The following is a 27,421-nucleotide window of genomic DNA, read 5'->3' as shown; positions in this document are numbered from 1 at the left end:
TTTTACAGCAGCAGGGAGCACACAATTCTTTCATTACCCCCTTTCCCCAGGGAGGTTCTAAAACTCCTGGGAAAATACTTTGTTATCCAAAATCACATTCTTTTCAGATTCTGATTTAGGGCAGGTGACTCATCGTCTGGGAGTGGGATCGGTTGCTAGAGAGAACCAGAGAGAACCGGGGAAATGTTTGTGGCTTGGTGGGCTGACTTGTGTCTTCCAAAACCTCTGGGATCTACAAAACCTTTTTCCTCATAATCTGGACCGGTAGAAACTACAATTTGACTTTGTCCCTAGTACGTCATGCAGAACTTGGCAAACATTAGGCCCTTAGTAAATGTTCAAAGGAGCAAAGCCAACGAACAAAATTATTTTGTTGGGAGCCAAGTGGTTCTGTGGTAAGGAGTTGCTTTCATTCAGCACTTACCTTTTTTGGGCACCTGCAAGAGTGGTAAGAACTTGTTCCCCATTAGGCAGTTGATACTCCACTGTAGATAAAGACAGCAGGAGCGAGCCATCATCAAGGAACCTACTCCCAGTACTGCTCATCAGACCTTGCCGAGGCCCTGGAACTAAGTGTGGGGTGCATTGGGAGGGTGAACAGGCCCAGGCAGGTATGGGTGCCATTGTCTTCCATCCCAACAGGGAGTGGGTATTGAAGAGCAGCATCCTCATTGCCATGGCTGTTTACACATACCTCCGCCTCATCGTCGACCATCACGGGACTGCTCAGCTCCAGGCCCTGCGGCAGAAGGAGGTGGACTTCTGCATCTCACTGCTTCGGGAACGGGTGAGGACAAAAACAGTATAAGGACATGAAACCCAGGATGGGATACCTCTAAAAGCTCTATAAGGTGTCCTAGGCCAGAAATGATTTGCTGGAGAGGTGGAGATACTTCGAGGTCTGGAGTTTTTCATCTTTCTAAGATGAGGGTAGAAGATCAGGGGAATCGCTGTGGACTAACTCTAGTTCCTAGAAATGCTGCTTGTTATGCTTGCACCCTAGGGGTTTTCCTGGTCAGCTTCATGGATACTGATGTACATCTCAGACACAACCTGTCCCACTGTTAGGTATTGCATGGGTGTGCATGTGTATTTAGCATACACACACACACATACACACAGACCATGGGTATTTGCATGGTCAAGTGGGATTATGAATTGTCCGCTCATAGACCTCCTGAGAGAGAGGTCCTGCAGCTAATGCACTAGCCACTTGTGGAAATGGTTTTTTGTTTTTAAATTTTTTTAATTTTTAATTTTTTTTAATTTATTTATTTATTTATTTATTTATTTATTTATTTATTTATTTATTTATTTATGCAAGCACTGGGTACAGTCAGAAGTGGGGGAGGGTGAGAGAATTCACCAGAGCCAGAGCAGGGAGCAGAGCAGGCAGAAGGACCGAAGTACACTGCTGAGGGGAGCAGCGGGCGGCAGGAGAGGTCTGCACGCCATGTGGGACCCTCCTCCGGTGGCCGGGGAGCAGCCGGGATGGAACCAGCGCTGCAGAGGCCGTGGGCAGCTTGGCAACCCAGCGCTCAACCGCTGCGCCACCGGGGAGGCCCTGTTTTTTAATTTTTTTTAAAGATTTATTTATTTATGCATATAAGAACTTGGGTACAGGCCAGAGGTTCAGGGGGCGGGGTAAGAGGATTCACCAGAGACAGTGGGGAGCAGAACAGGCAGACTGATACACTGCTGAGAGGAGCAGTGGGTGAGACAGGAGAGGTTTGCTGTGCCATGTGGGGTAGCTCCCTGGCCAGCTGGGGATGAACTCATGCTGCAGAGGCTGTGAATAGCTTCACAATGATGTGCTTAACCCTTGTGCCACCAGGGAGGCCCCACTTGTGGAAATGTTAATTAAAATTAGATAAAAATCTAAAAATTCAGTTTTTTGGTTGAATTAACCACATTTCAGGTGGTCATTCGCCACATGTGGCTAGTAGCTCTCCTTTTGGACAGCACAGATGTAGAGCATTGCCATTATCACAGAATGCTCTGCTGGACCAGTCCAGTTTTGAGGAGGGCTCAACTTACCAATCCTATTCTTTTGGAATCTTACTTTCCTAAGACCCAGATGAAAACAGTTCTGGGAGGAGAAGGGAACAGATTAATGTGAAAGCCAGCAGGGCTGCAGCATTTTCTAGTAATCTCTCATCCTTGATATCAGACCCCAGCTTCCAGCTCTCTTCCTCTAAGCAGCTAGGAGACAATCCCTTGCTTCCAGAAGAAATTTCATAGTCTCTTTGACCCTCTTTCCTTCCCTCCCTGGAACAGACACGTTTTTCCTTCATCCTCCTTGTAGCAGGTAAACAATCCATGTCTTTATTCTTTTTCATGTCATCCACCCCCACCCCATCAAGTTCATGGAATGTTTGATGATTGGCCGGGATCTTGTAAGACTACTTCAGAATGTTGCCAGGATACCAGAATTTGAACTACTTTGGAAAGATATTATCCATAACCCTCAGGCCCTGAGCCCTCAGTTCACAGGTAAGTAAGGGCTAGGACATCCTGTTCTCGAGAGGTGGGACATCAGTATATATATACTGCTTGAACCAAGAGGCAGAGATAGTCGGTGGGAGAGGCTTTGGCAGTCAGATGTAGGCAGCTTGGACAGAGCAGGCTCTGCCACGTACAACTGGGTGTGGGTTGCGAGAAGTACAGAACAATCCATTTGGGTCCTAGACAGCCCGTATGGCAGACTCCACTTGTCATTACTCCCTTGAAAAGTGAGACAGAACTGGGATCCCCTGCTCCCCTCCAGGCAGCTCTTTGCCGCATGAGGTGAGCTGATGACCAGTTTCCAGCTTCACTGAGTTGGGCAGGGGAGTCAGAGGTGAGCTGTGATTGAGTCAGCAGCAGAAGGACCGGAATTAGTCCTGTAAGACAAGTCCCTTCCCTGGGAGCAGTCTCGCCTCTGAATTCCGAGGATCTGCTTGGCCAAAATCCTCTTCGAGGGAAGGAAAAAATCTCTGCGTGCCTCCCTTCACCAGGTTCTCTTCATATCCCTTTCCCCTTCTCAGGGTCCTAACTATGGCCTGAACAGTATCTTGCTTTGCTCCTTGCCCCACTCCAGCATGCATGTGTATGCTTGGGTGCATGCACACAACACGAAAGCAATAGTCTAGGAGCTGGGAAGTCAGGAAAGTCCTAGCTATACTTATGTTGTACCAGTCTTATATTGAACATGTATTGATTTGTTTTTCGTGCTAGTTTGTGCTAGACACATGTATGTTAACTCATTTAATCCTCAGGACACTCCTGTAAGATGGATATTTTACTTTCCATGTTTACAGATAAAGAAAATGAGGTTCAAGGAGATTAAGTAATTTTCCCAAGGCCACACAGCTAGTAAGTGTCAGAGGCAGGATTTGGATCCAGGTCTGTCTCCAGAGCTCGTGCTTATGCCACACCACCACACTGATCCCAGGACCCAGTGAGGGGACATCAGGAGCAGAGAGAGAGGCTAGGGTTTCCCATATTTGCCCCCTAACTTTCCCACTTGTTCCCAACTGGAATAATGTGAGAGGGCTCTGGAAGGCCAGCAGAAGAGAATTAATATATCTGGGTCCTGGGGATGGGTTGGTTGGAGCAGAACATATAGATGCTGGTCGGAACCCTCAGTTGTACCTATTTTTGACCTCTCGTGGTCTTGTCTTAGAATTTCCCCATGAGTAGGACCATGGCCATCGGTATCTGACCCAGGTTCCCCACCTGCTTTCCCTTCCTTTTGATCCTCAGGTTTCTCTCTTCTCTTCCCTTCCCACACTTGGTTCAGGTATCCTGCAACTTCTTCAGTCAAGAACGTCCCGAAAATTTCTAGCATGTCGGCTAACCCCAGACATGGAGACTAAGCTCCTTTTCATGACGTCCCGGGTAAGCTAAGCTGTTGGAGCAGGAAGAGCTGTTGTGGACACTAGCTGGGCTTCTTCCTTCAGCCTGCGGCGGCTACCATTGAGTGCTGGCCATTAGTGTCGTGGTCAGGCCATCTACCTGACATTAGGCAGAGGGCTAAGAATTTGGGGTGCATCTCAGTCTATCTAAAGCAGTTATTAAACCAATAACTGTGTACAAATAAAGTCATTTACAGGCGTGAAATGTGCTATGAAAGGATAGCAGATTGGAACAGGAACAGCCTTCCAGGCTCGTTTAATTTAAAACCAAGTCAGGAAGTTCTGCTTGGCTGAAGTCCTTACCGCAAAACAAAGAACGTGTAAGCGTGCGTGTGCGTGTGCATATAGATAGGCTAAAGTGAGGATGTTCATCTGAGAAACGCCCTTTGGTTTCCAAACATGACTGAGTTATGGCAGAATTGTTAATGGAGCATGTAAAAAAATGAATCTCCCTGGATCTCAGTCTTCCAGAGAATCTGATGGAGGGATCTGTATGTTTAACCCACGCCAGGCAACAGCTCCTCTGCAGTCAGTCTGGTGTTAGGGAGTTACTGCTCTAGCCAACTTTCCCTTTCCCTAATCATCCAAGAGAAATGTCAGATGTGTCCCTTCCCATGTGGTAGCCACTAGCCTTGTGGCTACCACATTTCAATTAAATAAAACTAAAACTCAGTACCTTGGTCACTAAGGCAACATTTTAAGTGCTCGATTGCCACCATCGTTGCAGAACGTTCCATACATGTATCTTGTTGTTTGTTTTTATTTTTAACCTTTCTGTTCTCTCTGCTTTCTATTTTGGTTTAATTGGGGGGGAAAGGAGAAGAAAAACAGGTCTTTCCCCTTACTTGGTCTTGATATCTGTAACCACTTACTCTGTTTTGGGTAAGGACTTGCTGAAGGAAGATTTGTTGAGTCTGGGCCTGTTCGTTTATTCAGCATGAGGAAGCTTTCAGTTGTTGCTGAGCCGTGAACAGGCTCAGCTCTTGTTCTCAAAGAAGTTCCATGCTGTCCACCAGCGACTCAACGAAATAAGATTATGTTTCGGACTGGGGGAATCAGCGATCAGTAATGAATAAGGGGCCAAAATTGAATTGCGATGGCAGTTGAGGGGTAAGTGTGACAGCAGGTCCGTGGCAAGAATGAATGCACACTGGTATTCTAGGTAAACTGGGAAGACCTTGTTCAGCATCTTTTAAAATCCAGGGAGATTTAAATCAGGAAATCCTCCCAGAGGAGGAGAGGCATGAGAGAATGAATGAATGAATGAATGAATGGACGTCTAGATCCAGCCTAGAGTTGAATGGTGCTCATTATCTTCTGCCCAGAGACCCCACGCTCTCTTCCAAGTCTCTCTTTTCAATGTCCCCTTCCCAGGTACGGTTTGGCCAACAAAAGCGATATCAGGATTGGTTCCAGCGCCAGTACCTGTCAACTCCAGACAGTCAGTCTCTGCGCTGTGACCTCATTCGCTACATCTGTGGGGTTGTCCACCCTTCTAATGAGGTGCTGAGTTCAGATATCTTACCCCGATGGGCCATCATTGGCTGGCTCCTGACAACGTGCACGGTAAGGAATGGGCCATGGGATAGAGGCTGTGACTGGTGAAGGGTACATCATCTCTGTGTTCCCCATATTTCCAACCTGATTTTCTAGGCTACCTGATTCCTTAGAACATCCTTTCACCCTCTTCCTCCTAAATGTCTCAATCTTTATGTCTAGAAATGTACTTATGCTCATTATTTCCCATCTCGGTTTGAAGTTAAGCAGGTTCATCTGTGTCTTTACTGCATCCCTGAATTTCCCTGAATCCCTGAAGCCCAGCATCCTTGAATTTCCTTTTAGCTTCCAGAAGCCACATATCATTACTCAGCTGAATTGTTCCTTTTTCAAATTCAGTTATTGTGTTCCTGAGACCCACACTTTTAAGCCTTTTGGCATTAGCTTTGGACCCTTCCTTTCCCCAAATGGCATGAATCCACAGTGAAGCTGTTTCCTTTCCAGCATTTTCCTCCTTATGTCCTGGGTGGCAGATACTCCATTCTCTGGCATCTAGCTGCCCTTTCACTTCTTCTGACAGGGTTCCCTCCCCCATCTGATTGAGTCCTTGGAATGTGCTGATTTAGATGTAACAACAGGCTGTTCTTAGGGGTCTGTCCTTTAGAAATGTGCCTTAGAGCCTAGCAAGGGCAACCCAGGGGCTAGTCCAGGTGCAGTCTGGGCTCAGGCATGGTCAGGGGACTCCCAGGCCTGTAGGCTTGGGATCAGGGGCATTTTGTACTGTATGTGAGAAGCCAAGCCCATCCCTAGTTCCTTGGCTGGGAAGACCTCAGGGTGGACTCCGATACAGCACAGATTCAGGTGGCCCCGAGCTCTGTGGGTTTCCCCCATGTCTCACTAGGACCTGAATTTCATAGATGAAACAGTCACTTGGGTCCTAGAATCTGCCTTGGACATCTGAATCTCAGAGGGAGCCCGTTGATGAAACTAACCCACTTTTTTTTTTCTCTTTTCCAGTCTAATGTTGCCGCCTCAAATGCCAAGCTGGCTTTGTTTTATGACTGGCTGTTCTTCAGCCCAGACAAGGATAGCATTATGAACATAGGTATGTGACCCAGACCAGGCAGCGCCACTCTCCATCCCCCAAGCCCCACCGCCTTGTCTCCAGTGATAGCAGTCATAAATCTCAAGGCAGCTGGGAGTGGAGGCAGCTTATCTGGGAGCAGTTCCGTTGTGCCTCATCAGCGCTCCCTTGACCTAGAAGGAAAATTGCTTTGATGAGGCCAAGCGATGGCTCCACCCCCTTGCCCCGAGGCCTTATGCTGGGCTTTGGGTGGGGAGGGCCTAGCAGAGCAAAAGGCTGTACTGAGTCCTGCTTTTCCTCTCCTTCAAGCTGAATGCTTAAAGGACAAAAAGGAGACTAGAGCTACCAGCTGTTCTGGGGGGGTGTCTGCTCATTGGGAATTGGGGTATGGGGTAGACATAGACACAGCTCATTCCACAGCCATTCATATATATTGATGCCCCATTTGGTGGAGTTGAGGACAAATGGTCTGATGTGGGGGGGGACCCTTTAATTCCACATTCTCCAGAACCAGCCATCCTGGTTATGCACCACTCCATGAAGCCTCACCCAGCCATCACTGCCACACTCCTGGACTTCATGTGCCGTGTAAGTACCACAGCGTGCTGCTCTCATGCCTGGCCAAGCAGAGCTCACTGTACATCCCCTCTGACCTGATCTCCCAGTGCCCCTCAGGGGCAGACACAGAGGTGGTCCTGCGTCCCATGCCCCAAGTTAGTGAACATTTCCCTTCCATAGTCCTGCTGCCTTCAGTTGCATCTTTCCATGTGCCTTGGGCTCGCTCAGCCCCAAGGATGATGACTCAAGTTGGATCCATCTCCTTGAGCCAGGCCCAATAAGAATTTCCCATTTTAGCAGCCTGAAATGGCCAGGAACAACCTAGTCCTTTCTGCAGCCATACTCCCCAATCTCCTCGGAATAAAACCTAAGCAGTTCGGCAGAACACTGAAAGGAAGGTTTTGTGCACATTCTCTCCTCCCATTCTTCCCCTCCAGATCATTCCCAACTTCTATCCACCATTGGAGGGCCATGTGCGACAGGGCGTCTTCTCTTCCCTCAATCACATTGTGGAGAAACGAGTCTTGGCGTAAGGACTTGATGTGTTGGAGTGGGGGAAGGGTTCTCATCTCTCACTACGTCAGGCACATCCCAGTGTGGCGTGCTGCTGCTTGACCCTTTCCCTCTCAAGGTATAAAAAGTGCTGGCTCCCCTTAGACTGCCTGGCCCATGTCCTCATGACTCTTATAGGAATTTCTGTCCTGCCATCATTTTACAAGGGGCTTCAGGGGCCTCCCCTGTTCCCTCATGACTCCAAGACTCCGAGTGTGGGCCAGTTATCCTGGCTGGCTTAGCCCTATCTCTGACTCTGTGTGGAGTTAGAAGGGAGAAGCTTTGATGTTGACCTTCTTTCATGTTCCCCCACAGGCATCTGGCTCCACTGTTTGACAACCCTAAATTGGATAAGGAACTGCGGGCAATGCTGAGGGAGAAGTTTCCTGAGTTCTGCAGTTCGCCATCCCCACCTGTGGAAGGTACAGAATCTTCCCATTCCAGCATCTGTTTCACCTTTTTATGTCATCTTCCTTGGTTCTCCCTCTCCATCTAATCTTATCTTATTTTCACTGATCTCGTTTGTTCTCATAACTCTTATTTTTTCTCTTACTAGCCTCTCCTCAGTAGGTAAAAGGCTTTCATGGAACATGTGTTTATCTCACTTGAACTTTGCCAGTCTTTTCTCTTCTAAGCTTTAGGCCCTGGGCCCTCATGAGAGGTTATCATGTTGGGGTCTAAGATCTTACTCCCAATTTGAGAGAGAGAGAGAGCGAGAGAAAGAGAGAGACTCTCTCTCTCTCTCTCTCTCTCTCTCTCTCTCTCGCTCGCTCGCTCTCTCTTGCTTTGAGGTAAGGATTTAAGCCAAGGAGAACTTCCCAACTTGGTTTTAAATTAAAAGCCTGGGGGACTGTTCCTGGTCCAGTCTGCCCACTTATCCTGAAATGAACATAAAGGGTTAATGTCCTATCCTCTTTTTATTCCTGGAAAAACTCCCGCTCCAGGATCTGAAGTGTTATGAGGACAAGACATTTGGCCTTCCAGGGTCAGTATTCTATTTAGGTCGTGAAGTCCCTGTTCTCCCGTTGGTCCCCCAGTCTCCCCTTCCCAAAGGCATGAAGTATAGTAGAGGACACAGGGGGTCATTAAATGCCTTGTCTGTCTTTACTCCCAAGTCAAAATTGAGGAGCCAGTTTCCATGGAGATGGACAACCATATGTCAGATAAGGATGAGAGTTGCTATGACAATGCAGAGGCAGCCTTCAGTGACGATGAGGAGGATCTCAACAGCAAAGGTGAGGCAAGCAGCAGAGACAGCTCAGGGTGGTGTCAACCCCAAGAGCACTTGTTGACGGAAGTAGCCCCTCTGGTCTGTCAGTCCCCTTTGTCCCATCAGTTTTGTCAACAGGATTACTGGATGAGACTCTGAGGTGCAGAACCCTGCACGTGACCCTGGAGCAGGAGGGAGAGAGGTGGCCTCTGCCCTGCTTGCTTCTAAGGGCCAGGGCACGTGCACACTGGGCAGTGCGTCAGCCCTCACCTAGTACTGAGTGCACAGTGCGCAGTACCAAGCACAGGCGAGGGTCCATGTTGGGGGCACTGTCTGGTGCTGGTGACTGGGAAAAGTGACTTCTTTCCTAAATGTCTGCTTTCAGGAAAGAAGAGAGAGTTCCGCTTCCACCCTATCAAGGAGACTGTGGTGGAAGAACCGGTTGACATCACCCCTTACCTTGACCAGCTGGATGAGTCCTTAAGGGACAAAGTACTCCAGCTGCAGAAGGGCAGGTGGGTGCAGATCTCTTCTCCACCTTGGAAGGTCCAGCTCTGGACTCACCCCTGGTGCTTAGAGGATTGGCAGAGCGGTGGGACACAATGGGGCATGCGGAGAACCAGTTGAAGCTGCGTGAGAGACATCTGCAATCTAGTTTGGGATTATGGGCTGAGAGGGGGCAAGTCAGTTCCCCAGCACTCCAGATTCTTACTCCCTAGGTTCTGGGTGAAGAGCCTAAGAACTGGAGCAGGAGGGTGGGGATTTCCCTCCTCTTTAGGCTTCTGCCCAGAGAGCAGCAGATTCTGTCCTAACGTCTCCCAGAGCCAGCTGGATTCACAGAGCTCCATTGTTTTGTCTGCACGAGAGAGTGTTTGTGCACACTGTTCTGGGTGTATGTCCTGCCCTCTGCTATCATTCATGTCCCTGAAATTTCCTCTCACTTGTGTACTGCAGCGATACAGAGGCCCAGTGTGAGGTCATGCAGGAAATCGTGGACCAGGTCCTAGAGGTGAGGAGGAACCCACCCCGTTAGGGAGGAAGTGGCCTAGCCGGCCCAGCTTAGAGAGCTGCCCTCTCCCCACCATGGGTGCATCTGGGGATGGAAGCAGATGAGTTCAGAGATGACTGGGGAGTGGGAGCAATTAGGCTGGGTCTGAAGGGTGACACGCCCTTCCTTGTCTCACCACCCAGGAAGACTTTGACTCGGAGCAGCTGTCTGTCCTTGCTTCCTGCCTACAGGAGCTCTTTAAAGCCCACTTCCGAGGGGAGGTGCTGCCAGAGGAGATCACCGAGGAGTAAGGCTCATCTTTCCTGACAGCCCCCCACCCACCCCAGGTTCAGGGAGCCAAAAGTATGTTCTTACAGCCTGAGTCTAAGAAACGCCTTGCCATGGACTTGAGAAAAATAATGTTCACTTGTTTTTATTCTCACATTTACTGATTCATTTAAACAAGGATTTATTTTTGCCTACTGAAGGCCAAGCACATGGGGGCAGTGGACTTGCTCTCCTCCCTAGGTCCCCGCCTGGTTGCTGTGCCCAGTAGCCCCAGTATTTGCTGCTTCAAATGGGATTGACTCTTGTGTGGACCCTCTTGAAGGGCAGGAATCTTCATGAATGGCATTAACAGCCCAGATTGTGGTTGTTAATATAGGAATGTTTTCTCTGGGACAGTAGGAAGTTTGACTTGGTTAGGAAAAGAGCAGCCTGGCATCTCACCTCAAGCCCATCCTCCATAGTATCTACCTGTCTACCCTCCCTCCCTTCATGTGGACTCTCATATATCACCCTTCTCTTGTAGGTCCCTGGAGGAGTCTGTGGGGAAGCCTCTCTATCTGATATTTAGGTAAGTGTGGAGCTGCCATCCACCCTTCTCTCAGCACACATTCACTTCTGTCCTGGGGAAATGGGACTCCCTCTGCAAGAAGGGAGAGCTCTGCCGCAAGGCCACCCCAGAGGTGCCACCCGGTTGTCCACCCTAGTGAGCTCTGTGCCTTTCCTCCTACCTTTCGCCTCCAGGAATCTCTGCCAGATGCAGGAAGACAATAGCAGCTTCTCTCTACTCCTGGACCTCCTCTCTGAGCTATATCAGAAGCAGCCCAAGATTGGCTACCACCTCCTCTACTACCTAAGGGCCAGGTAAGTATGGTCCCCACATGTAAGTGGGTGTCAGGAAGCATCCCGGAGAGTCTCTCTCCTACCACCCACTCAGTCCGTATCTGTGGGGGATCCTGTCATCACCGGAGTTGTTTTTTGGTTTTGTTTTTTTTATTTTTTAATTTTTTTGAAGATTTATTTATTTACTTATGCAAGAACCAGGGTACAGGACAGATGCGCGGGAGGGCGAGAGGATTCACCAGAGACAGAGTAGGGAACAGAACAGGCAGACTGACGAAACACACTGCTGAGGGGAGTAGTGGGCGAGACAGGCGAGGTCTGCTATGCCATGTGGGTTGCTCCCTGGCTGGGGACTGAACTGGTGCTGCAGTGGCTGCGGATAGCTTCATATTGCTGAGACTTAACTCCTTGTACAACCAGGGAGGCCCTGTTTTTTTTTTTAAGTAACAGCTTTATTATGATATAATTTACATACCATTAGATACACCCTTTTAAAGTGTTCAGTTCAGGGCCTCCCCTGGTGGCGTAGCGGTTGAGCACTGGGCTGCGAAGCTGCCCACAGCCCGTGCAGCACAGGTTCGATCCCCGGCTACCAGCAAGGGTCCCACATGGCGCACAGACCTCTCCTGCCGCCCGCTGCTCCCCTCAGCAGTGTACTTCGTCATTCTGCCTGTTCTGTTCCCCGCTCTGGCTCTGATGGATTCTCTCACCCTCCTGCGCTTCTGACTGTACCCAGTGCTTGTATAAATAAATCTTTTAAAATAAATAAATAAATAAAGTGTTCAGAGGTTTTTACTCTGTATACAAAGTTGTGCAACTATCATTAATTTGAAATATTTTGAGCCCTCCAGCACTTTTTATGTCCAGCTCTTGGATTCTAGCCATCCTACAGGGTGTGAAGTGGTATCTTACTGTAGCTTTCATTTGCATTTCCCTGATGACTCAGGATGTTGAGCATCCTTTTACGTACTTATTTGCATATTTTCTTTGGAGAAGCGTCTGTTCAAATCCTTTCCTAATTTTTAACCAAATTGTTTATCATTTTGTTGATTTTTAGGGGTTCTTTATATATTCTGAACATAAATCCCTTATTAAATATGTTGTTTTCAAATATTTTTTCCCATTCTGTGGGCTGTCCTTTTTTTGGCATCCTTTGAAACATAAAACTTTTCAGCTTTGCTGAAGTTTGATTTATTGTTTCTTCATCACTGGTGTTTGTGGTGTCATGAAGATTTACTCCTTTGTGTTCTTCTAACAGTAGTATAGTTTTACTTCTCCATTTAGCCCTTTAACCCATTTTGAATTACGTTTTATATGTGGTGTAGTGTGGGAGGTTCCCTGAATTATTGCCCTGATTGCTCAGAGCCCAGAGGGTCTGACCTGAGCCTCCTTCTGTTTTTGACTCACCAACTAGCGGCTTCACTGATGGTGTTCACAGCCCTGGCTGGCACTCTGGGAAGGGATTCAGAGAAAGAGCAGTGTCTCCTGGTTCCAGGGCATGTTGGGCAACAAAGGAATTCTAGAGCAGGACCCCCTAGTACCCCTTAGGTACTAACTAACCCCCTTAGTGCCCTGCCCGAGGCGGGTACTGGGTGCTGGGGGTCAGGCTGCTGGCTTAGGCCCAACTGGTCTTGCAGCAAAGCCGCCGCAGGGAAGATGAACCTGTACGAGTCCTTTGCCCAGGCCACCCAGCTGGGCGATCTGCACACCTGCCTGATGATGGACATGAAGGCCTGTCAGGAGGACGACGTGCGGCTGCTGTGTCACCTCACACCCTCCATCTACACAGAGGTCGGTGCCTCCGCTGTAGCTGTGAAGTGGGGTGGCCAAGGAGGGGGCTTCTCATCGCACACAGCCCTGACCCTCCTGTACACCTCTCACCTCAGTAAGCCACTTCCCACACCACAGCTGTCCCCTCCTTCCACCTTCTTTTTTAAAGGTTGAACAATGTCTGAACCCCAAGAAGTCCTCTTTGATGTGGTGTGACTTGGGGTCTAGGTTTAAATACTTGGCTTCTCGGCTTTTGTCCCATCCTCTGTACCCAGCACAGGACCCCCCGCCCCCCAGCAGGCCATTTTCATGTGCCCCAGCCTTCTGCCTTCTGACAGCTCAGCCTCAGATTCTTTTTAATGACTCCCAGAGACCGGGGCCTCTGCAATGGAAACTCGACTTTCATTTCCCTGGTTCACTTAGAGTCTTCTCTAGGAACTGGAATATAGGAGGAAGTATCGGTTCCTCCTCCTTTTGGTGGAAGTTCCCAGGAACAGGGAAACCAGGGCACGGGTGTGGGCATGACAGCTCACCACTGGAGCGGGGAGGGGAGCAGGTGCCTGGCAGATGGCAGGCAGTTCCCTCCCTGGTGGATTGGCCTCTCTAGGGGGATCTTGCCTTCCTCTACCCACCCCACCGTCAGGTAACTCTCATGCACTGTACACCTGTTCTGTGGCCAAGGCTCGGTATGGATTGGATTTCTTTGCTGCCAGGGGTGTGGGTGCTTATTCTGCACCCACTCCACATCATGTCCAGTCCCTGTTGGCTGTAGCTTTGTGTCTGAATGACTCCCTACTCATTCTTTACACTCCTCAAGGTGTGCATATACAAATGACAAAACTTGGGTTCTTCAAGGATTAGATGCCTGGTTTTCTAGCATTCGGTCTTTGTTTAAAAATCTATGCTAGGACTCCATGTCTGGCTAACCCAGCCTTCCCCTGAGCACGTCGTAGATTATGAGGTGAGAGCCATGGACTCCTGCCCTTATTTCCCTTTTTCTTTTCAGTTTCCAGATGAGACCTTGCGGAGCGGGGAACTGCTGAACATGATTGTGGCTGTTATTGACTCTGCGCAGGTGAACAGAGAGCTTGGGCCCTGGAGAGGCCTAGGAGGCAGGACTGGGAATCAGCCTCCACTTCATGCCCAGGCAGCAGTGTGTGCACTTGGGGCTGTGGAAGGAGGGTGGAGCCCAAGGGAGGTGGGGTGGGACAGACCAGGCCACCTGGAGTTCCCCTGATTCTCCATGTTCTTTGGGCAGTCTTTCCCACTGGGAAAGCCCAGGGGGCTGTTTTTGTGGGTTTTTTTTTTTTAAACTCAGCTGGCCTTCCCTCTTGACTCAGAATGAAGATGGTCAAACCATTTCTGTTTGACCTTCCCACCACACATTGGTCTCCATGACTCTGTAGCTTTGCTGTGTCTATTCTCAGGCCTGAACTGGGGTCCCATTTTTGCCCTTGCATTCCATGCTGTTGCCCTGTCCATAGAGGAGAGAGGGTCCTTCTCTCTTTGCCTCCTCCTGTCCACATCTCTAACTCAGAGCCCGGCCTCCTCAGCCCTTCCCTCCACCTCAGGCACAAAAGGGACCGGTCAGAGACCCAGCCTATGGCCGGGACAGCAGCTGCCCCCTCTCCCTCTGCCATCTGAGTATGAGGGCAGGTTTGCCATGAGTATTTTTGTTCCAGATAGGCCTGTGGCTCCCTCTCAGAAGTGTTGCTCCTTTACTAGCCCCCTTTATCCTTCAGAGACCCCAGCATTCCCGTGTGCCCTTTCCTCCCCATCTCTGTAAACTGAACTTTCACTTCCTGTGATATTTGCCCACATGAGCCTCCTGCTTCTCTTTCCATTCTAGCTTCCTGGCCTCTGTTAGAACTAATGGGTTCTGCCTTCCTCCTCCTTCTCCTCCTTAGCTCCAGGAGCTGGTCTGCCATGTGATGATGGGGAACCTGGTCATGTTTCGAAAAGATTCTGTCCTCAACATCCTCAGTAAGTGAGCGAATGGGGCGGCAGGTAGGGTTGGGGGTCTCCCACCCCATGTATTTTCTAGTAACAGGAAAGCTACTTCTGGGACTAAGAAGGGTTTAGAAAGTCAGTCCACCCCGCTGTTTGGTCGTGGGCAGTGTCTCTCTGGGTCTGCCTCTTGCTTTGCTTTGTAAAGTGGAAAGATTTGCACTTGCCTCTCCAGCCTCAGGGCCGACAGGAATAGAGAAGCTGTGTAAAGACTGGAAATAAGCTTTGTTTGAAGGAAGTGACTGTGGTCTTAGGATCACTTTCCCCACCTGAATAGCTGTGTGTGTGTGTGTGTGTGTGTGTGTGTGTGTGTGAGAGAGAGAGAGAGAGAGAGAGAGAGAGAGAGAGAGACAGAGAGAGAATATGTTCTTTTCTCTTTTGCAGTCCAGAGCCTGGATTGGGAAACCTTTGAACAGTACTGTGCCTGGCAGCTCTTCCTGGCCCACAACATCCCCCTGGAGACCATAATCCCCATCCTGCAGCACCTCAAATACAAGGGTGAGGGGGGTGGTAGGTTGGGAGTGTGAGGAGAGGACAATCCCATTCTGGCTGAGGTCTCTAGGCTTCTAGGGTGAGCCTGGACTCATCACTCCAGTCCCCACCCAGGTGCCCAGGATTAGGTTCCCTGTCAGTCACCTCTGGTCTTTAGATGAATATTACAGGCCCACTGTGCGCCAAGCTATAGTCTCAGGGTTTCATAGGAATGAGATAGGAGATTGTTCTTCCTGGCTCCTGGTCCAAGATTGTCCTTGCTCCTTCCTGAGTCTCTTGGTTGGGGGATGGGAGAGGTGCCAGGGTTTTTCCTGGAATTATGCATTCCTCTGAACAACTTCTACCCTTTTCCACAGAGCACCCGGAGGCCCTGTCCTGCCTGCTGCTTCAGCTCCGAAGAGAGAAGTGAGTTCCCCCTGCAGCTCTTTAGCTCTCAGTCCTGGCTTAGCAAGAGCTGCTGTGGTATAAAAGCTTCTGTTCTGCCGCTTTGGCCATGTTTTTTCCTAATGTCGACATCTACTCATTTTGCCCTTCCCCCCAAGTGATTTACAAATAAGCAGCTCCCCTGGGATCTAGACTTCCTCTGGCCATTACCCCCTGCCCACCAGGAGCTGCCCTCAGAGGTGGGGACCGGACATCTCTGTTTCCTGCTGCCACAGCAATTCTAGTCCCTGGAGACCGGGCCCTCCCCACTCCCCTGAGGCTACCACATGGCCCATCTAAGAGGAGGGTCAGAGGAGAGGGGTCACTCGCCATCCCCCTCACAGGCACTTTCCCAGCAGCCCCAGACAAAAGGGCAGCAGCTGCGCGGCTATGTGTCTTTTCCTTCCCACCTTCTTACCTTCCTTCCCCCTCTTCTCTTGCCTGAGGGTGAGAAATGGTACAGAGCCTTCTAAAGGAAGTGAGGACCATGTGGGGGCTGTGACTTCCCAGTCCCCCGCCCTGTGTCTTCCTTGGCTGGATACAGGGTAGCCCAGTGCTCTAGTGGGGCAGGTGGGCAGCGTTCACGTTCCACGTGCTTGTCCTTTTGCCTCCCAGCCGTTTGCTGACTGTTCTCATTGAAGTGAAGGAGATTTGGTGGGTCCCTTTACACACACACACACACACACACACACACTCTCTCTCTCTCTATCTATCTCCCTCTCCCTCCCCCCTTCCCCCATGGATCCATGCACGTGCCTTTGCTATCATAGTAACTGAAGATTCTCACTTCTTGTCTCCTGGCACTGCAGAGAATGAAACCAGGCAGGCATTCCTCGGCTCACAGAGAAGAGGGAGAGGAATATTAGAGTGGGAAGCTAGAGAGACTTGGGTGGGGCAGGGACAGTGTCGGCACAGCTGGGACTGGGAAATAAGTGGGAGAAATTGAGCCACCCCTGAGGCCAGGGTGTGAGCATACTCCCATGTGCCCTCATGCCCAGGCCCAGTGAGGAGATGGTGAAGATGGTGCTGAGCCGGCCCTGCCACCCCGATGACCAGTTCACCACCAGCATCCTGCGGCACTGGTGCATGAAGCACGACGAGCTGCTGGCAGAGCACATCAAGTCCCTGCTCATCAAGAACAACAGCCTCCCTCGAAAGAGGCAGAGGTGGGATGGGCCTTGTGGAGACCTTCTGGGCCCAGGGCCACCAGCTACCCACAGGCCAATAACCAGGGCCTGCGCTGTCCCTGCCTAGTCTGTGGGCGACATCTAGTGGTCTGTGGGTACATGACATGCGGGACCACTGTGGACCCTCCCCCTTTCCAGTTCTTGGGTCCCCTCTCTTACCCCTTACTCCTCCACTCCTGTCCAGGCTACCCCTGTCCTTAGGAGCGGAGGGCATTTTGCCGCAGTCTCACACTCTTTCTTGTGACTTCTCTGCAGCCTGAGGAGCTCTAGCAGCAAGCTGGCCCAACTGACCCTGGAGCAGATCCTGGAGCACTTGGACAACCTGCGTCTCAACCTGACCAACACCAAACAGAACTGTAGGCTCCCACCCTCTGAGTCTGGCCTGTGTGGTACTGGCCCATCCATCCACCACTGGCCCGTGGTGGAGCCCGTGGGGGTGGGGCCAGACACCAGGCCAGACCCACTGCAGAAGCCACTGCAGAAACAGCCCTTGGGTTCCAAGTAATAAGCTCCAGACACCTCACTGGTCTCCTTCCCTGTTCTCCGCTTCTCCCTCTAGTTTTCAGCCAGACCCCAATCCTCCAGGCTCTGCAGCACGTCCAGGCAAGCTGTGACGAAGCCCATAAGATGAAGTGAGACTCCTTGTACTTTTGGCCTCGGGAAGTAGCCGGGGAAGACCTAGGGGAGAGGGGCGTGCTGGGGACACAAATTTAGTGACCAACAAGACTGCGGATGCGGAGAAGTGGCGACCTAGGCGTGAGGGCAGAGAAAAGGATGGGAGGGTGACCGTGGGGCAGGGAGGTGCCATCTGAGAGCTCATCGCACTCTCCTGTCCCCAAGGTTCAGCGACCTCTTCTCCCTGGCCGAGGAATATGAGGACTCTTCCACGAAGCCACCCAAGAGCCGTCGAAAAGCAGCTCTGTCCAGCCCCCGGAGTCGAAAGAACGCCACTCAGCCCCCCAATGCCGAGGAAGAGTCCGGCTCCAGCAGTGCCTCGGTCAGCCCCCAGCCAGTGTACAGGAGGAGGAGTGGGGGTGCAGGGGCAGGTGGAGGTGGGCCCGGTAGCTGCGCAAGTGAGTGAGCCCCCTCAATCTCTTCTAGGAGGAGGAAGACACAAAACCGAAGCCCACCAAGCGGAAACGGAAGGGATCCTCTGCCGTGGGATCTGACAGTGACTGAGGCCCCATGTTCCCCACCCTATTCCCAGTTGGACTGCCCCCCTCCTTGGTGAATGAAAGGTTGGTGGGCTGGGAGATAGAGGAAGCATCCTCTCCCCTTCCCAAAGCCTGTGGGAAGGATGAGCTGCCTTCTCCAGCCAGCCTGAAAAGCTGCCGTGCGGCTAGCCCTCCTCCCCGGCTCTGGGGACTCCAGCCGTCACGCTGCTGCTCCTGCCGCTGCTCCTGCCGGCTCCGGCTTCCCGCTGGGGCCGAGGGCTCCATGAGGGCTGCGTAGGGCCCAACCCGGGTGCCAGGACTGCTGGGAGCCCACCGGCCCCGCCACTCCCCCAGCCACCCAAAGAGCTCTTTCCACAGAGAAGGGCAGCTGGCCAGAGGTGAGGGTGAAAGTAAAGATAGTGTGCCACCCGCCCCACCCCCTCCAGGCCTTGATTTACTCCAGACATTTTATAGGCGCTCTCCACACACCACCACAAAGTGGGTATTTCATCTGTTGCGTGCGTGGTCCGGCCGCCGCAAGTGTTCAGGAAGGAAACTGCTGTGCCCTGGAGGCTTGTGTTGGCCTGATGTTGGCACCTCAAGCTGGGCTAGAGCCCCGGGGAGTCCAGGTCACACGTGCCACAGAACTGTCAAATGTTTCCATTTCCTTGGTTTTGTTGCGCTTTTTTTGGCAGAGATAATGGAATTTTAAAAGTTGTTTTTAAATGAGAATAAAAGAAGCCACAACCTCTCTTATGCCAGAGTTGCTGCCCCTACTTACCCTGTGCATGCCCAGGTAGTCGCAATTGAATTGGCACCCCTCCTCGTGACTTGAACAACTTCCCTTTTCTGCCCCATTTCTTGCCTAGTATAGGAGAGGCTTGGCTGTGCCTTGCCCCTTCATGCCACTGCTGGGGTGCAGGCAGGCGCTGACCTTTCCGAGCAGAAATGATGCCTGTGCCATCTGCTATAGGCTGGGGTCAGTCTTCACCCATCTCTCCTCTGGAAGCTAGAGGCTTCCAAAAGCTAACATTTGTCTATGCCAAGTCTGCATGCTTAGCAACTACGAGAGGGCCACCTGGCCAGATTGTGGACAGAAATGTGCCTGGTGGGGTGTTCAAACACCAGGAAAAGGAAATTGTTCCTTCCACAGCCTGCCACCTGCCCATGGGTGTCCCAGCAGGAGAGCTCCTTGGCTCTGCTTTTGTTCCCCACTGTCCAGGGCAACTGGCGGCCTGCTGAGAGGAGACACTTGGGTTGACTGCAGACAGCTCCTATTCAGCCTGCAAATTTGTCTTTGATCAACTCAAGGTCTTCCCCTCCATCAAAGCTGCTGCCCCTCATTTTCAAAGTCTAAACCACCAGAGGCTCTTCTTTTTCCTTCCTTTCTCCTTCCCCAGTTTCCTCTGCCCCAATTAAAACCAGAATGGAAAGCATTTGCTGGCTGGCCAGTTATTGTACCCTTGCCCAAAGGGAGGGGCATCCGCCTTGGCCCCTCCAGAAATGTGGCCTCCACCTTTCCCCTACTTAACGCGGGTCCCCACCCATGCCCTGGGGGTTGCTGCTGCAGCTGGCAACTGGAGAGGACACGGGTCTGAGTCTCCTGCCGGGACTTGCAGCACCAGCACCCTTATAGGCAAGGGGCCAGTTCTTCAGTCTCGGGCGAGAGCAGTGGCAGCTTTCCATCACGGTGAAAATGGGACATATGAGGAAAAGATGGGCTGATCCAGGCGCCCTGGCTCTGGGACTCTAAAGTCCAGCCACATGTCTGAACAGCCCTTGAGGAGAAAGGACCTAATAGGGGACTTAACCTCGAGATTGGGGATTGCCCCTGGTAGGGTGCTGGCAGCGAGGAGACCAGGAGGGAGCGCGCCTAGGGCGGAGCATAGCTTTGGGAAGGGCCAGGAGTGCGAGGCCGCCCCCCTCACGCACTCCTCCAGGGCCGCTTTTCTCCGCCCGTGGGGAACGGGGCGGGGGCGGGGGTGGGGGGGCCGGCTGGGTGGGAAGGGGCGTGTGCCGGCGCACGCGCGTTCCCGGAAAGGAGAGGTCTAAGAGCAAGAGCGAGCGGCCCCACTTTTTCGGAAGTATCGGGGCTGGCTGTGAGCGGCTGGGGCCAGACGGGACCGAGGCAAGAAAGAGGGCACCATGGCCGCCCTCCTGCTGCTGCCCCTGCTGCTGCTGCTCCCGCTGCTGCTGCTCAGGCTGCCCCTCTGGCCGCAGCTGCGCTGGCTCGCCGCGGACTTGGCCTTCGCCGTGCGCGCACTACGCTGCAAACAGGCCCTTCGGGCGCGCGCCCTGGCCGCGGCCGCCGCCGACCCGGAAGGCCCCGAGGGGGGCTGCAGCCTGGCCTGGCGCCTCGCGCAGCTAGCGCAGCAGCGGCCGGCGCACACCTTCCTCGTCCACGGCGCGCGGCGCTTCAGCTACGCGGAGGCGGAGCGCCAGAGCAACCGGGCGGCGCGCGCCTTCCTGCGCGCGCGGGGCTGGGACGCGGGGCCCCGCGGCGTCGAGGCGAGCGGCGAGGAGGGCGAGCGGGCGGCGCGCCGCGATGGGCGCCCGGCGGCCGGAGGCGGCGAGGCGCGGGCCGAGCGGGAAGGACACGGTGCGGCCGGAGCTGGAGAAGCCGCGGCCCCTCTGGCACCGGGGGCCACCGTGGCCCTGCTCCTCCCCGCCAGCCCCGAGTTCCTGTGGCTCTGGTTCGGGCTGGCCAAGGCCGGGCTGCGCACGGCCTTCGTGCCCACCGCCCTGCGCCGGGGGCCCCTGCTGCACTGCCTCCGCAGCTGCGGCGCGCGCGCGCTCGTGCTCGCGCCAGGTAAGGCCGGGGCGCACGGAAAGGGGCGTGTCCGCGGGGGGCGAGAAGGGGCCGGGCGCCGAGGGCGGACTGACCCTCGCCGGTCCCGAGCCCGGAGGGGACGTGAGTCTCTGGGCTTGCGAAGAGCTAGATCGGGGGTGTTTGGTTCCCCTGGGGATTCTCAGAGTCGGGCTCCAGGCCCCCAGCAGTGCTAGGACGCCCAAGCCCTCTCCCCTCGCCCGGAGCAGCGCGGGCGGAGGGCGGAGTGCACTGACGGGCTAAGGGGCGAGGACGGCGTCCGGGTAGCGGTAGAGCCGCCGACCTGTGCTTTCCCACCCCATCCAGAGTTTCTGGAGTCTCTGGAGCCTGACCTGCCGGCTCTGAGAGCCATGGGGCTTCACCTGTGGGCTGCAGGCCCTGGAACCCACCCTGCTGGAATCGGCGATTTGCTGGTGGAAGCTTTGGCGGAAGAGGATGGGCCCGTACCAGGGTACCTGTCCGCCCCGCAGAGCATGACGGACACGTGTCTGTACATCTTCACTTCTGGCACCACAGGTGAGGACTGGACGCAGCAGCCAGAAACTGAGGCAGCGTAAGGCAGGGACCAGGGAACAGGAGCTGTGACCTCGGCTCCCGGACCACCCCAGAAAGACTGCTGGTCCCAGCAGGCACCGCTCACCAGCCCTCCTAACTTCTCCATTTCTCCATCTTTCCCAAACTTCCCGCGTTTCCTGGCAACCTAGCTCCCTGCTCAGCTTCAGTCTTGCTTCTGCATCTTTTTGTGGGAAGCCCAGCAGGGGCAAGGGAGGCAGGGCTGGGAGCTCACACCCTTCCCTGCTGTCCCCCCTACAACCCCACAGGCCTCCCCAAGGCTGCGAGGATCAGTCACCTAAAGATCCTGCAGTGCCAAGCATTCTACCAGCTGTGTGGTGCCCACCAAGAGGATGTCATCTACCTGGCCCTTCCTCTCTACCACATGTCTGGCTCCCTGTTGGGCATTGTGGGCTGCCTGGGTATTGGTCAGTACCCCCACAAACCTCCATTCAGACCCCCAGCAATGTCATTCCCACAAGCATTTACTAGGTGGTGTGCTTAGCTGGGGGTGCTTCTGGAGTCCTTTGGGCAGAGACTGCAGAGGAAGGGGGCCAGGGCCATTAGCTTTTCCCAGCCCTGGGTGGGAAAATGAGGGGCCACCTTGGCCTGCTCACGGTGTGGGGCAGTCCCAGGGACGGCACTGCTGTGAGGGCTAGTGTCGCGGAAGGACCTCACCTCCTTCCTCCGCTCCCTGCTCTGGCAGGGGCCACAGTGGTGCTGAAGTCCAAGTTCTCCGCTGGTCAGTTCTGGGAGGACTGCCAGCAGCACGAGGTGACGGTGTTCCAGTACATCGGGGAGCTATGCCGATACCTCGTCAACCAGCCTCCGGTGCGTGGGCGCAGGTCCTGGGGCGCGGAGATGGGCCGTGGGTGGGAGACCAGGCGGGGATGCTTGTCTGGGCGTTGGAGGGAGAGGAAGCAGAGAAGAGAAAACGTCAGGGTAGGGGAGGAGCCTGGGATGGCGGGGCGCCCCCCCCCATGCCACCAAAGGAAGTGGCCGTGGAAGGGGCTTCTGGGGAGAGGGGAAAAGGATTTGGCCTTGGGAGTGGACTTCTTGGTGTTGAAGCTCTGCCCACCCCCCCCCACCAGAACAAGGCAGAACGGGCACATAAGGTCCGCCTGGCCGTGGGCAGTGGGCTGCGCCCCGACACCTGGGAGCGGTTCGTGCGGCGCTTTGGGCCGCTGCAGGTGCTGGAGACATACGGGCTGACGGAGGGCAACGTGGCCACTTTCAACTACACAGGACAGCGGGGTGCCGTGGGCCGGGCTTCCTGGCTCTACAAGGTGAGGCGGTGGGCGGGAAGGAGACCCCCTGGAAAAACAGGGGGCTGGTGGGGCAGGACCTTGTGCAACTGAAATGACCCAGGGCCGGGTCTCCCTTCCCCCAGCATGTCTTCCCCTTCTCTTTGATTCGCTATGATGTCACCACAGGGGAGCCGATTCGGGACACCCAGGGGCACTGTGTGGCCGCGTCTGCAGGTCCGTGCTTAGGCCAGGGTGGTGGTGGGGGCTGGAATGGCAAAGCCCCAGGGAGGATGGGGGCTCGGGGTGGGCAGGAGCCTGACCCGGCGACTCTGTCAGGTGAGCCCGGGTTGATGGTGGCCCCAGTGAGCCCGCAGTCCCCGTTCCTGGGCTACGCGGGGGGCGCAGAGCTGGCCCGCGGGAAGCTGCTGAAGGACGTGTTCCGGCCCGGGGACCTGTTCTTCAACACGGGGGACCTGCTGGTCTGCGACACCCACGGCTTCCTTCGCTTCCATGACCGGACCGGAGACACCTTCAGGTGCCCACCCCAGACATCTCGCCTTCCGCGCGCCCCGTCCGCGCTGGCTGGTTCTCCTGCCTCCTAACACCGCTTCCCTGGCACCCGCCCCGGGCTCCCTGACCCCTCTCCCCACCAAGTTCAAAAGGCTCTGGCCCCTGCCCCCTAGTTTCCCGTCCCTGCTCTCTGGCAGGTGGAAGGGGGAGAACGTGGCCACCACGGAGGTGGCGGAGGTCTTGGAGGCCCTGGATTTCCTCCAGGAGGTGAACGTCTATGGAGTCGCCGTGCCAGGTGCCCGGGCGCGGGAGGTGGGGAGGCACCAGCCCGCCACCCTGAGCTTAATACTTGGGCCCGGGGGACACAAGGCCCAGCAGTGGTCTGCCTGGGTTGACCCTGCCCCCCACACCCATCAGGGCATGAAGGTCGGGCTGGAATGGCAGCCCTGGTTCTGCGGCCCCCCCACTCCCTGGACCTCGTGCAGCTCTTCGCCCACGTCTGTGAGAACTTGCCGCCTTATGCCCGACCTCGATTCCTGAGGCTCCAGGTAATCCGCCCCTCGCCCCCCCATATCTCAGCAGTTCCTGGCTCCCACAGAGGGGACCCCCACATCATGCATGTGAAAAGAAAGAAAGCAGTTCCTGCCCAGACCGCTGGTCACCCAGTCGTTGCTGCACCCCCTCCTCCTGGCTCCTTCTCTTCCCTGTCGCCCCCGCCCCTCAACCCTGACCAAAACCCCTGTCCCCAGACCTGCCCCTTAGCAAAATTTCCTTTTCCACCCACTCCTGCCCTTCTCCCCAGGAGTCTCTGGCCACCACAGAGACTTTCAAGCAGCAGAAGGTTCGGATGGCAAAGGAGGGCTTTGACCCAGGCGCGCTGTCGGACCCGCTCTACGTTCTGGACCAGGCGGCCGCTGCCTACCTGCCCCTCACCCCTGCCCGATACGGCGCCCTCCTGGCCGGGGACCTGCGCATCTGAGAGTCTTCCGCAGCCAAGGCATTAGTGGGAGGGACTTCGTGGGGTGGGGTTATTTACAGGGGTACAGCAGAAGTCGGGGTCTTTTCTATACCAGTTTGTAATCATTATTTTGTAAATAAATGGGTCCAGAGCTGGTGTGGCTCTGTCTTCTGACCTGCAGTGCTGGTCTTCCCTGTCTGTGGAACTGCTTTGCCTGCTGACATTTTTTCCTGGCATAGAGCTGCTGGCACTCACTCCTGCCTGACCCAGTGGGTCTCTGCTGTCTGGGTCTCAGTGTCTTTCCACTCAGGTGACCCAGAGGGTCCTTGAAGCGACCCTGGTGACTGGCGGGTACCTGTGCGTCCACCCCTGCCTCACCCGCGAGGGCTTGGCCCCCACCTCTCTGTCTGGGTAGCCGAGCCACAGGACGCGGCCCCATGGCCAGCCAAGCGTCTCCACAGACTCAGGTGTGGATAGCGTCTCAGCCAGGCAATAAGCAAGGTTTGATTTTGGGGAAAAGGGTGCTCTCAACTTCCCTCTTCCCTCGTAGTTTTCTCTGTGAGCCAGTCAGTGAGGGGAAGGGCAGGGCCTCTCAGCCCCCCTAACTCAGATCACCCGGATCTTATAGCTTCCCAAAAGTACAACCCAGGTCAGGGCCTCTCAGGTTCTGGGAGAGTTTCATAGAAGCCTCTCAGAGTGTATGTGTTTCATGGTGGCAGGAGGGAGGGGAACCGAAGGGAAAAAGGCCCCCTCTTAGCCCTGGATCAGGCCTCAAAAAACATCATCTCGGGCCTCCATGGTAGCACATGGGGTTAAGTTTCAACACTATGAAGCTATTGGCAGCCTCTGCAGCATGAGTTTGATCCCCAGCCAGGGAGCTACCCACATGGCACAGCAGACCTCTCCTGTCTCGCCCGCTGCTCCCCTCAGCAGTATATTTCAGTGGATCCACCTGTTCTGCTCCCCACTGTCTGTCTCTAGTGAATCCTCTCACCCTCCCACACCTCTGGCCTGTACCCCAGTTCTTCTATGCATAAATAAATCAATCTTTAAAAAAGAAAAATAAAAGTGCATCATCTAAAAGCTTGAAATGATGAGACTGCTTCTCCCAGAACGGGGCCTCTCTTGTTTTAAGCTGTAGGTCCAAACATTTTCTACTTTGCCAAGGGTTTTCCCCCCATCTTCCAAGGCCTTGACCTCCATGAGAGGTCAGGGACACACCCATGGGTAACCCTCCTGCAGCAAACCCACTGCAGCAGCACCACAGGCTGGTGGAGGCACACCTCCCCTCCACCCCACCCCCACCCCACGCCCCAACGGTGAGGAAATTGGCCTGTTCTGCTCTTCTCTGATCCAGCTGGGGAAGAGGCCACAGGTGCAGTATGGGTGGGGGTGAAGTCACTTTGGAGATGTTGGGTTGGAAGAGTGGGGTCCTTGGGTTCACTCTGGGAAAAGTTTCACCAGTTTCCCTTTCAGCAGCACTGGCGAGTTTCCCAGGCAAGTTTCTCCATGAGACAGAGATGTTAGTTATCCAGAAGGGCAGATTGATTACGAAAAGGGAGAGAAGGAAAGGGACACTTGCACAGACACAAGCGGGCAGAAAGAGCTGCCCTGAAAGGAACAGGTTTGCTGAGAGAGGCCTGCATGGTCACGGCAGGCCGCCTTGAGGAGAGCTGCCTCCGCTGAGGGAAGTCAGTGCAGAGAAGCCCCGGCAGGCCCTGGTCACAGGCAGGCAGGAGGCTGCTGCCCTGCGGAGGGAGAGAGTTGGTGGTGAGGAGCTTCTGCACAGGCACACCTCTGGCCTGTACAGGCAGACTGCTGCCCATGCCACTGCAGAGACTGCAGATACAGTTTTCTCTTTGGGAGAGGCTCATTCCTTTGTGGAGTGGCTTATTGGCTGTTGATTTTGGATAACTGTACAATTTGAAAGAGACCAGAGATTCTACAGTGGCCCTCCCTCTCCATATCTCTACCTCCCTGGTCTGCAACCCTTGACTCTCTAACTGCACCCTGATGCTATGCTTGAGTCTGTGCCTTGGTGCCTGCAATTTTCAGTTCCTATGTTATGTTTCAGTTCCTATATGTTATGTTATGTTATGTTATGTTATGTTATGTTATGTTATGTTATGTTATGTTATGTTATGTTAATCCCTTCTATCCCCACCTCCAGCTCCTGGCATTGTGTGAGCCAGGTTTCTGGTCTTGTGGCACCTCCTTTCCAACTTTTCAATCCTTATCCTCCATCAAGGGCATGGGTGCCTCACCTGGCTGGCGGGGGCACCTCCTGCCACTGCCTTCTTACAACCTAAACTTGCCCTGATTTCCCAGAACTGTGAGCTGAACAGCCACCTCCCCCTTTTGGACTCACAGACTGTTGGGGGGAAAGGATGTCCTGAACAAACTCTGCAAATGGGTTTTATGGACGCGACCCCCACCCCAGACCAAGGAGAGCCAAGACACCAAGGACTACAGAACCCATAATGTCATCCCACAGAAGCGAGGATTGTGGAGCTAAGCAGCCAGGCTTGGTACAGAACATGTAGGGTTTTTCGCCATCTTTCAGCGTGCTGTTAGGGGTCCAGCTCAGTGGAACTGGTAGGACACATTCACCAATTTCTCTCTCTCTCTTTCTCGCTGAGTTATTCCTTTCTTCATTTTCCCCTTTTTCATAAATAAACCTTTTATTAGCATTTTTGTGTGTGCCTGCAGTTGAGTCTCATTATAAGTCCCTTGTAAGCGCAGGTGAGCACCCACAGTCAGGCCAAGCCATTTCACAATGTAACCAGACCAAGTTCCTGCCCCTACAGTCTGGCTGTTTCATTTGATCCAAATCTGCACTGTCCATTAGAGCAGCCTCGAACCACGCTGGCTAGTCTGAAGCAAGAGGCACTGTAAATATAAATCCACACCAAGTTGCAAAGACTTAGTACCCCCTGCCCAAAGTTTAAATATCCCCTTGTTAGCATTTCAACATGTAAGCAATATAAAACCATTTTGGGAATATTGGGTTAAATAAAATATGTTAAAATACACTTTACTTTTCACTTGTTCACTTTTCCTTTTTTAAAAAAGATTTATTTATGCATACAAGAACTGGGGCACAGGCCACAGCTGGGGGGGGGGTGGTGAGAGGATTCACCAGAGACAGAATGGGGAGCAGAATAGGCAGACTGACCGAAGCATACAGCTGAGCGGCGCAGCGGGTGAGCCAGGAGAGGTCTGCTGCGCCACATGGGTAGCTTGCTGGCTGGCTGGGGGATCAAACTTGTGCTGCAGAGGCTGAGGACAGCTTCATAGGTTGCGTCTTAACCCCTTGCACCACCAGGGAAGCCCCATTTTTACATTTGTATATGTGGCGGCTAGGAGGTTTAGTATTACATG

At 53.6% G+C, this 27,421-nt stretch overlaps 2 protein-coding genes across 3 annotated transcripts in view; both read left to right on the top strand.

The window, feature by feature from the left end:
• The window catches only part of INTS3 (integrator complex subunit 3), a gene marked incomplete at both ends in the record, with an annotated part of 36,051 nt that extends 18,080 nt beyond the window's left edge, over positions 1-17,971 (top strand). The window contains 24 exons of the mRNA XM_084242083.1: positions 643-787; positions 2,364-2,493; positions 3,782-3,879; positions 5,271-5,462; positions 6,411-6,498; positions 6,986-7,065; positions 7,473-7,564; positions 7,903-8,009; positions 8,703-8,822; positions 9,183-9,312; positions 9,752-9,806; positions 9,989-10,092; positions 10,597-10,641; positions 10,815-10,934; positions 12,551-12,704; positions 13,690-13,758; positions 14,591-14,666; positions 15,075-15,188; positions 15,539-15,587; positions 16,604-16,771; positions 17,048-17,148; positions 17,352-17,424; positions 17,633-17,789; positions 17,894-17,971. Of these exons, the coding sequence (XP_084098209.1) occupies positions 643-787; positions 2,364-2,493; positions 3,782-3,879; positions 5,271-5,462; positions 6,411-6,498; positions 6,986-7,065; positions 7,473-7,564; positions 7,903-8,009; positions 8,703-8,822; positions 9,183-9,312; positions 9,752-9,806; positions 9,989-10,092; positions 10,597-10,641; positions 10,815-10,934; positions 12,551-12,704; positions 13,690-13,758; positions 14,591-14,666; positions 15,075-15,188; positions 15,539-15,587; positions 16,604-16,771; positions 17,048-17,148; positions 17,352-17,424; positions 17,633-17,789; positions 17,894-17,971 (2,545 nt within the window). The remainder of the gene's footprint in view (positions 1-642; positions 788-2,363; positions 2,494-3,781; positions 3,880-5,270; positions 5,463-6,410; positions 6,499-6,985; positions 7,066-7,472; positions 7,565-7,902; positions 8,010-8,702; positions 8,823-9,182; positions 9,313-9,751; positions 9,807-9,988; positions 10,093-10,596; positions 10,642-10,814; positions 10,935-12,550; positions 12,705-13,689; positions 13,759-14,590; positions 14,667-15,074; positions 15,189-15,538; positions 15,588-16,603; positions 16,772-17,047; positions 17,149-17,351; positions 17,425-17,632; positions 17,790-17,893) is intronic.
• Positions 17,972-20,091: 2,120 nt separating this feature from the next.
• SLC27A3 (solute carrier family 27 member 3) lies at positions 20,092-24,061 on the top strand (the record flags this gene model as incomplete). 2 transcript variants are annotated; one of them, XM_084241926.1, is made up of 10 exons in its annotated part: positions 20,092-20,755; positions 21,080-21,289; positions 21,595-21,753; positions 22,032-22,156; positions 22,417-22,611; positions 22,716-22,806; positions 22,909-23,107; positions 23,280-23,377; positions 23,500-23,630; positions 23,990-24,061. In XM_084241926.1, the coding sequence occupies 10 exons, from the start codon at positions 20,092-20,094 to the stop codon at positions 24,059-24,061; spliced, it is 1,944 nt and encodes a 647-aa protein (XP_084098052.1). The 2 variants fall into 2 exon arrangements, with proteins under 2 accessions (XP_084098052.1, XP_084098051.1); XM_084241925.1 differs by having other exon boundaries at positions 23,885-24,061.
• Between the last annotated feature and the right edge of the window lie 3,360 nt (positions 24,062-27,421).

Source organism: Talpa europaea, assembly GCF_964194135.1.
Source record: "Talpa europaea genome assembly, chromosome: 9".
NCBI classification, from domain to species: domain Eukaryota; kingdom Metazoa; phylum Chordata; class Mammalia; order Eulipotyphla; family Talpidae; genus Talpa; species Talpa europaea.
This window is presented reverse-complemented; position numbering and strand designations above follow the sequence as displayed.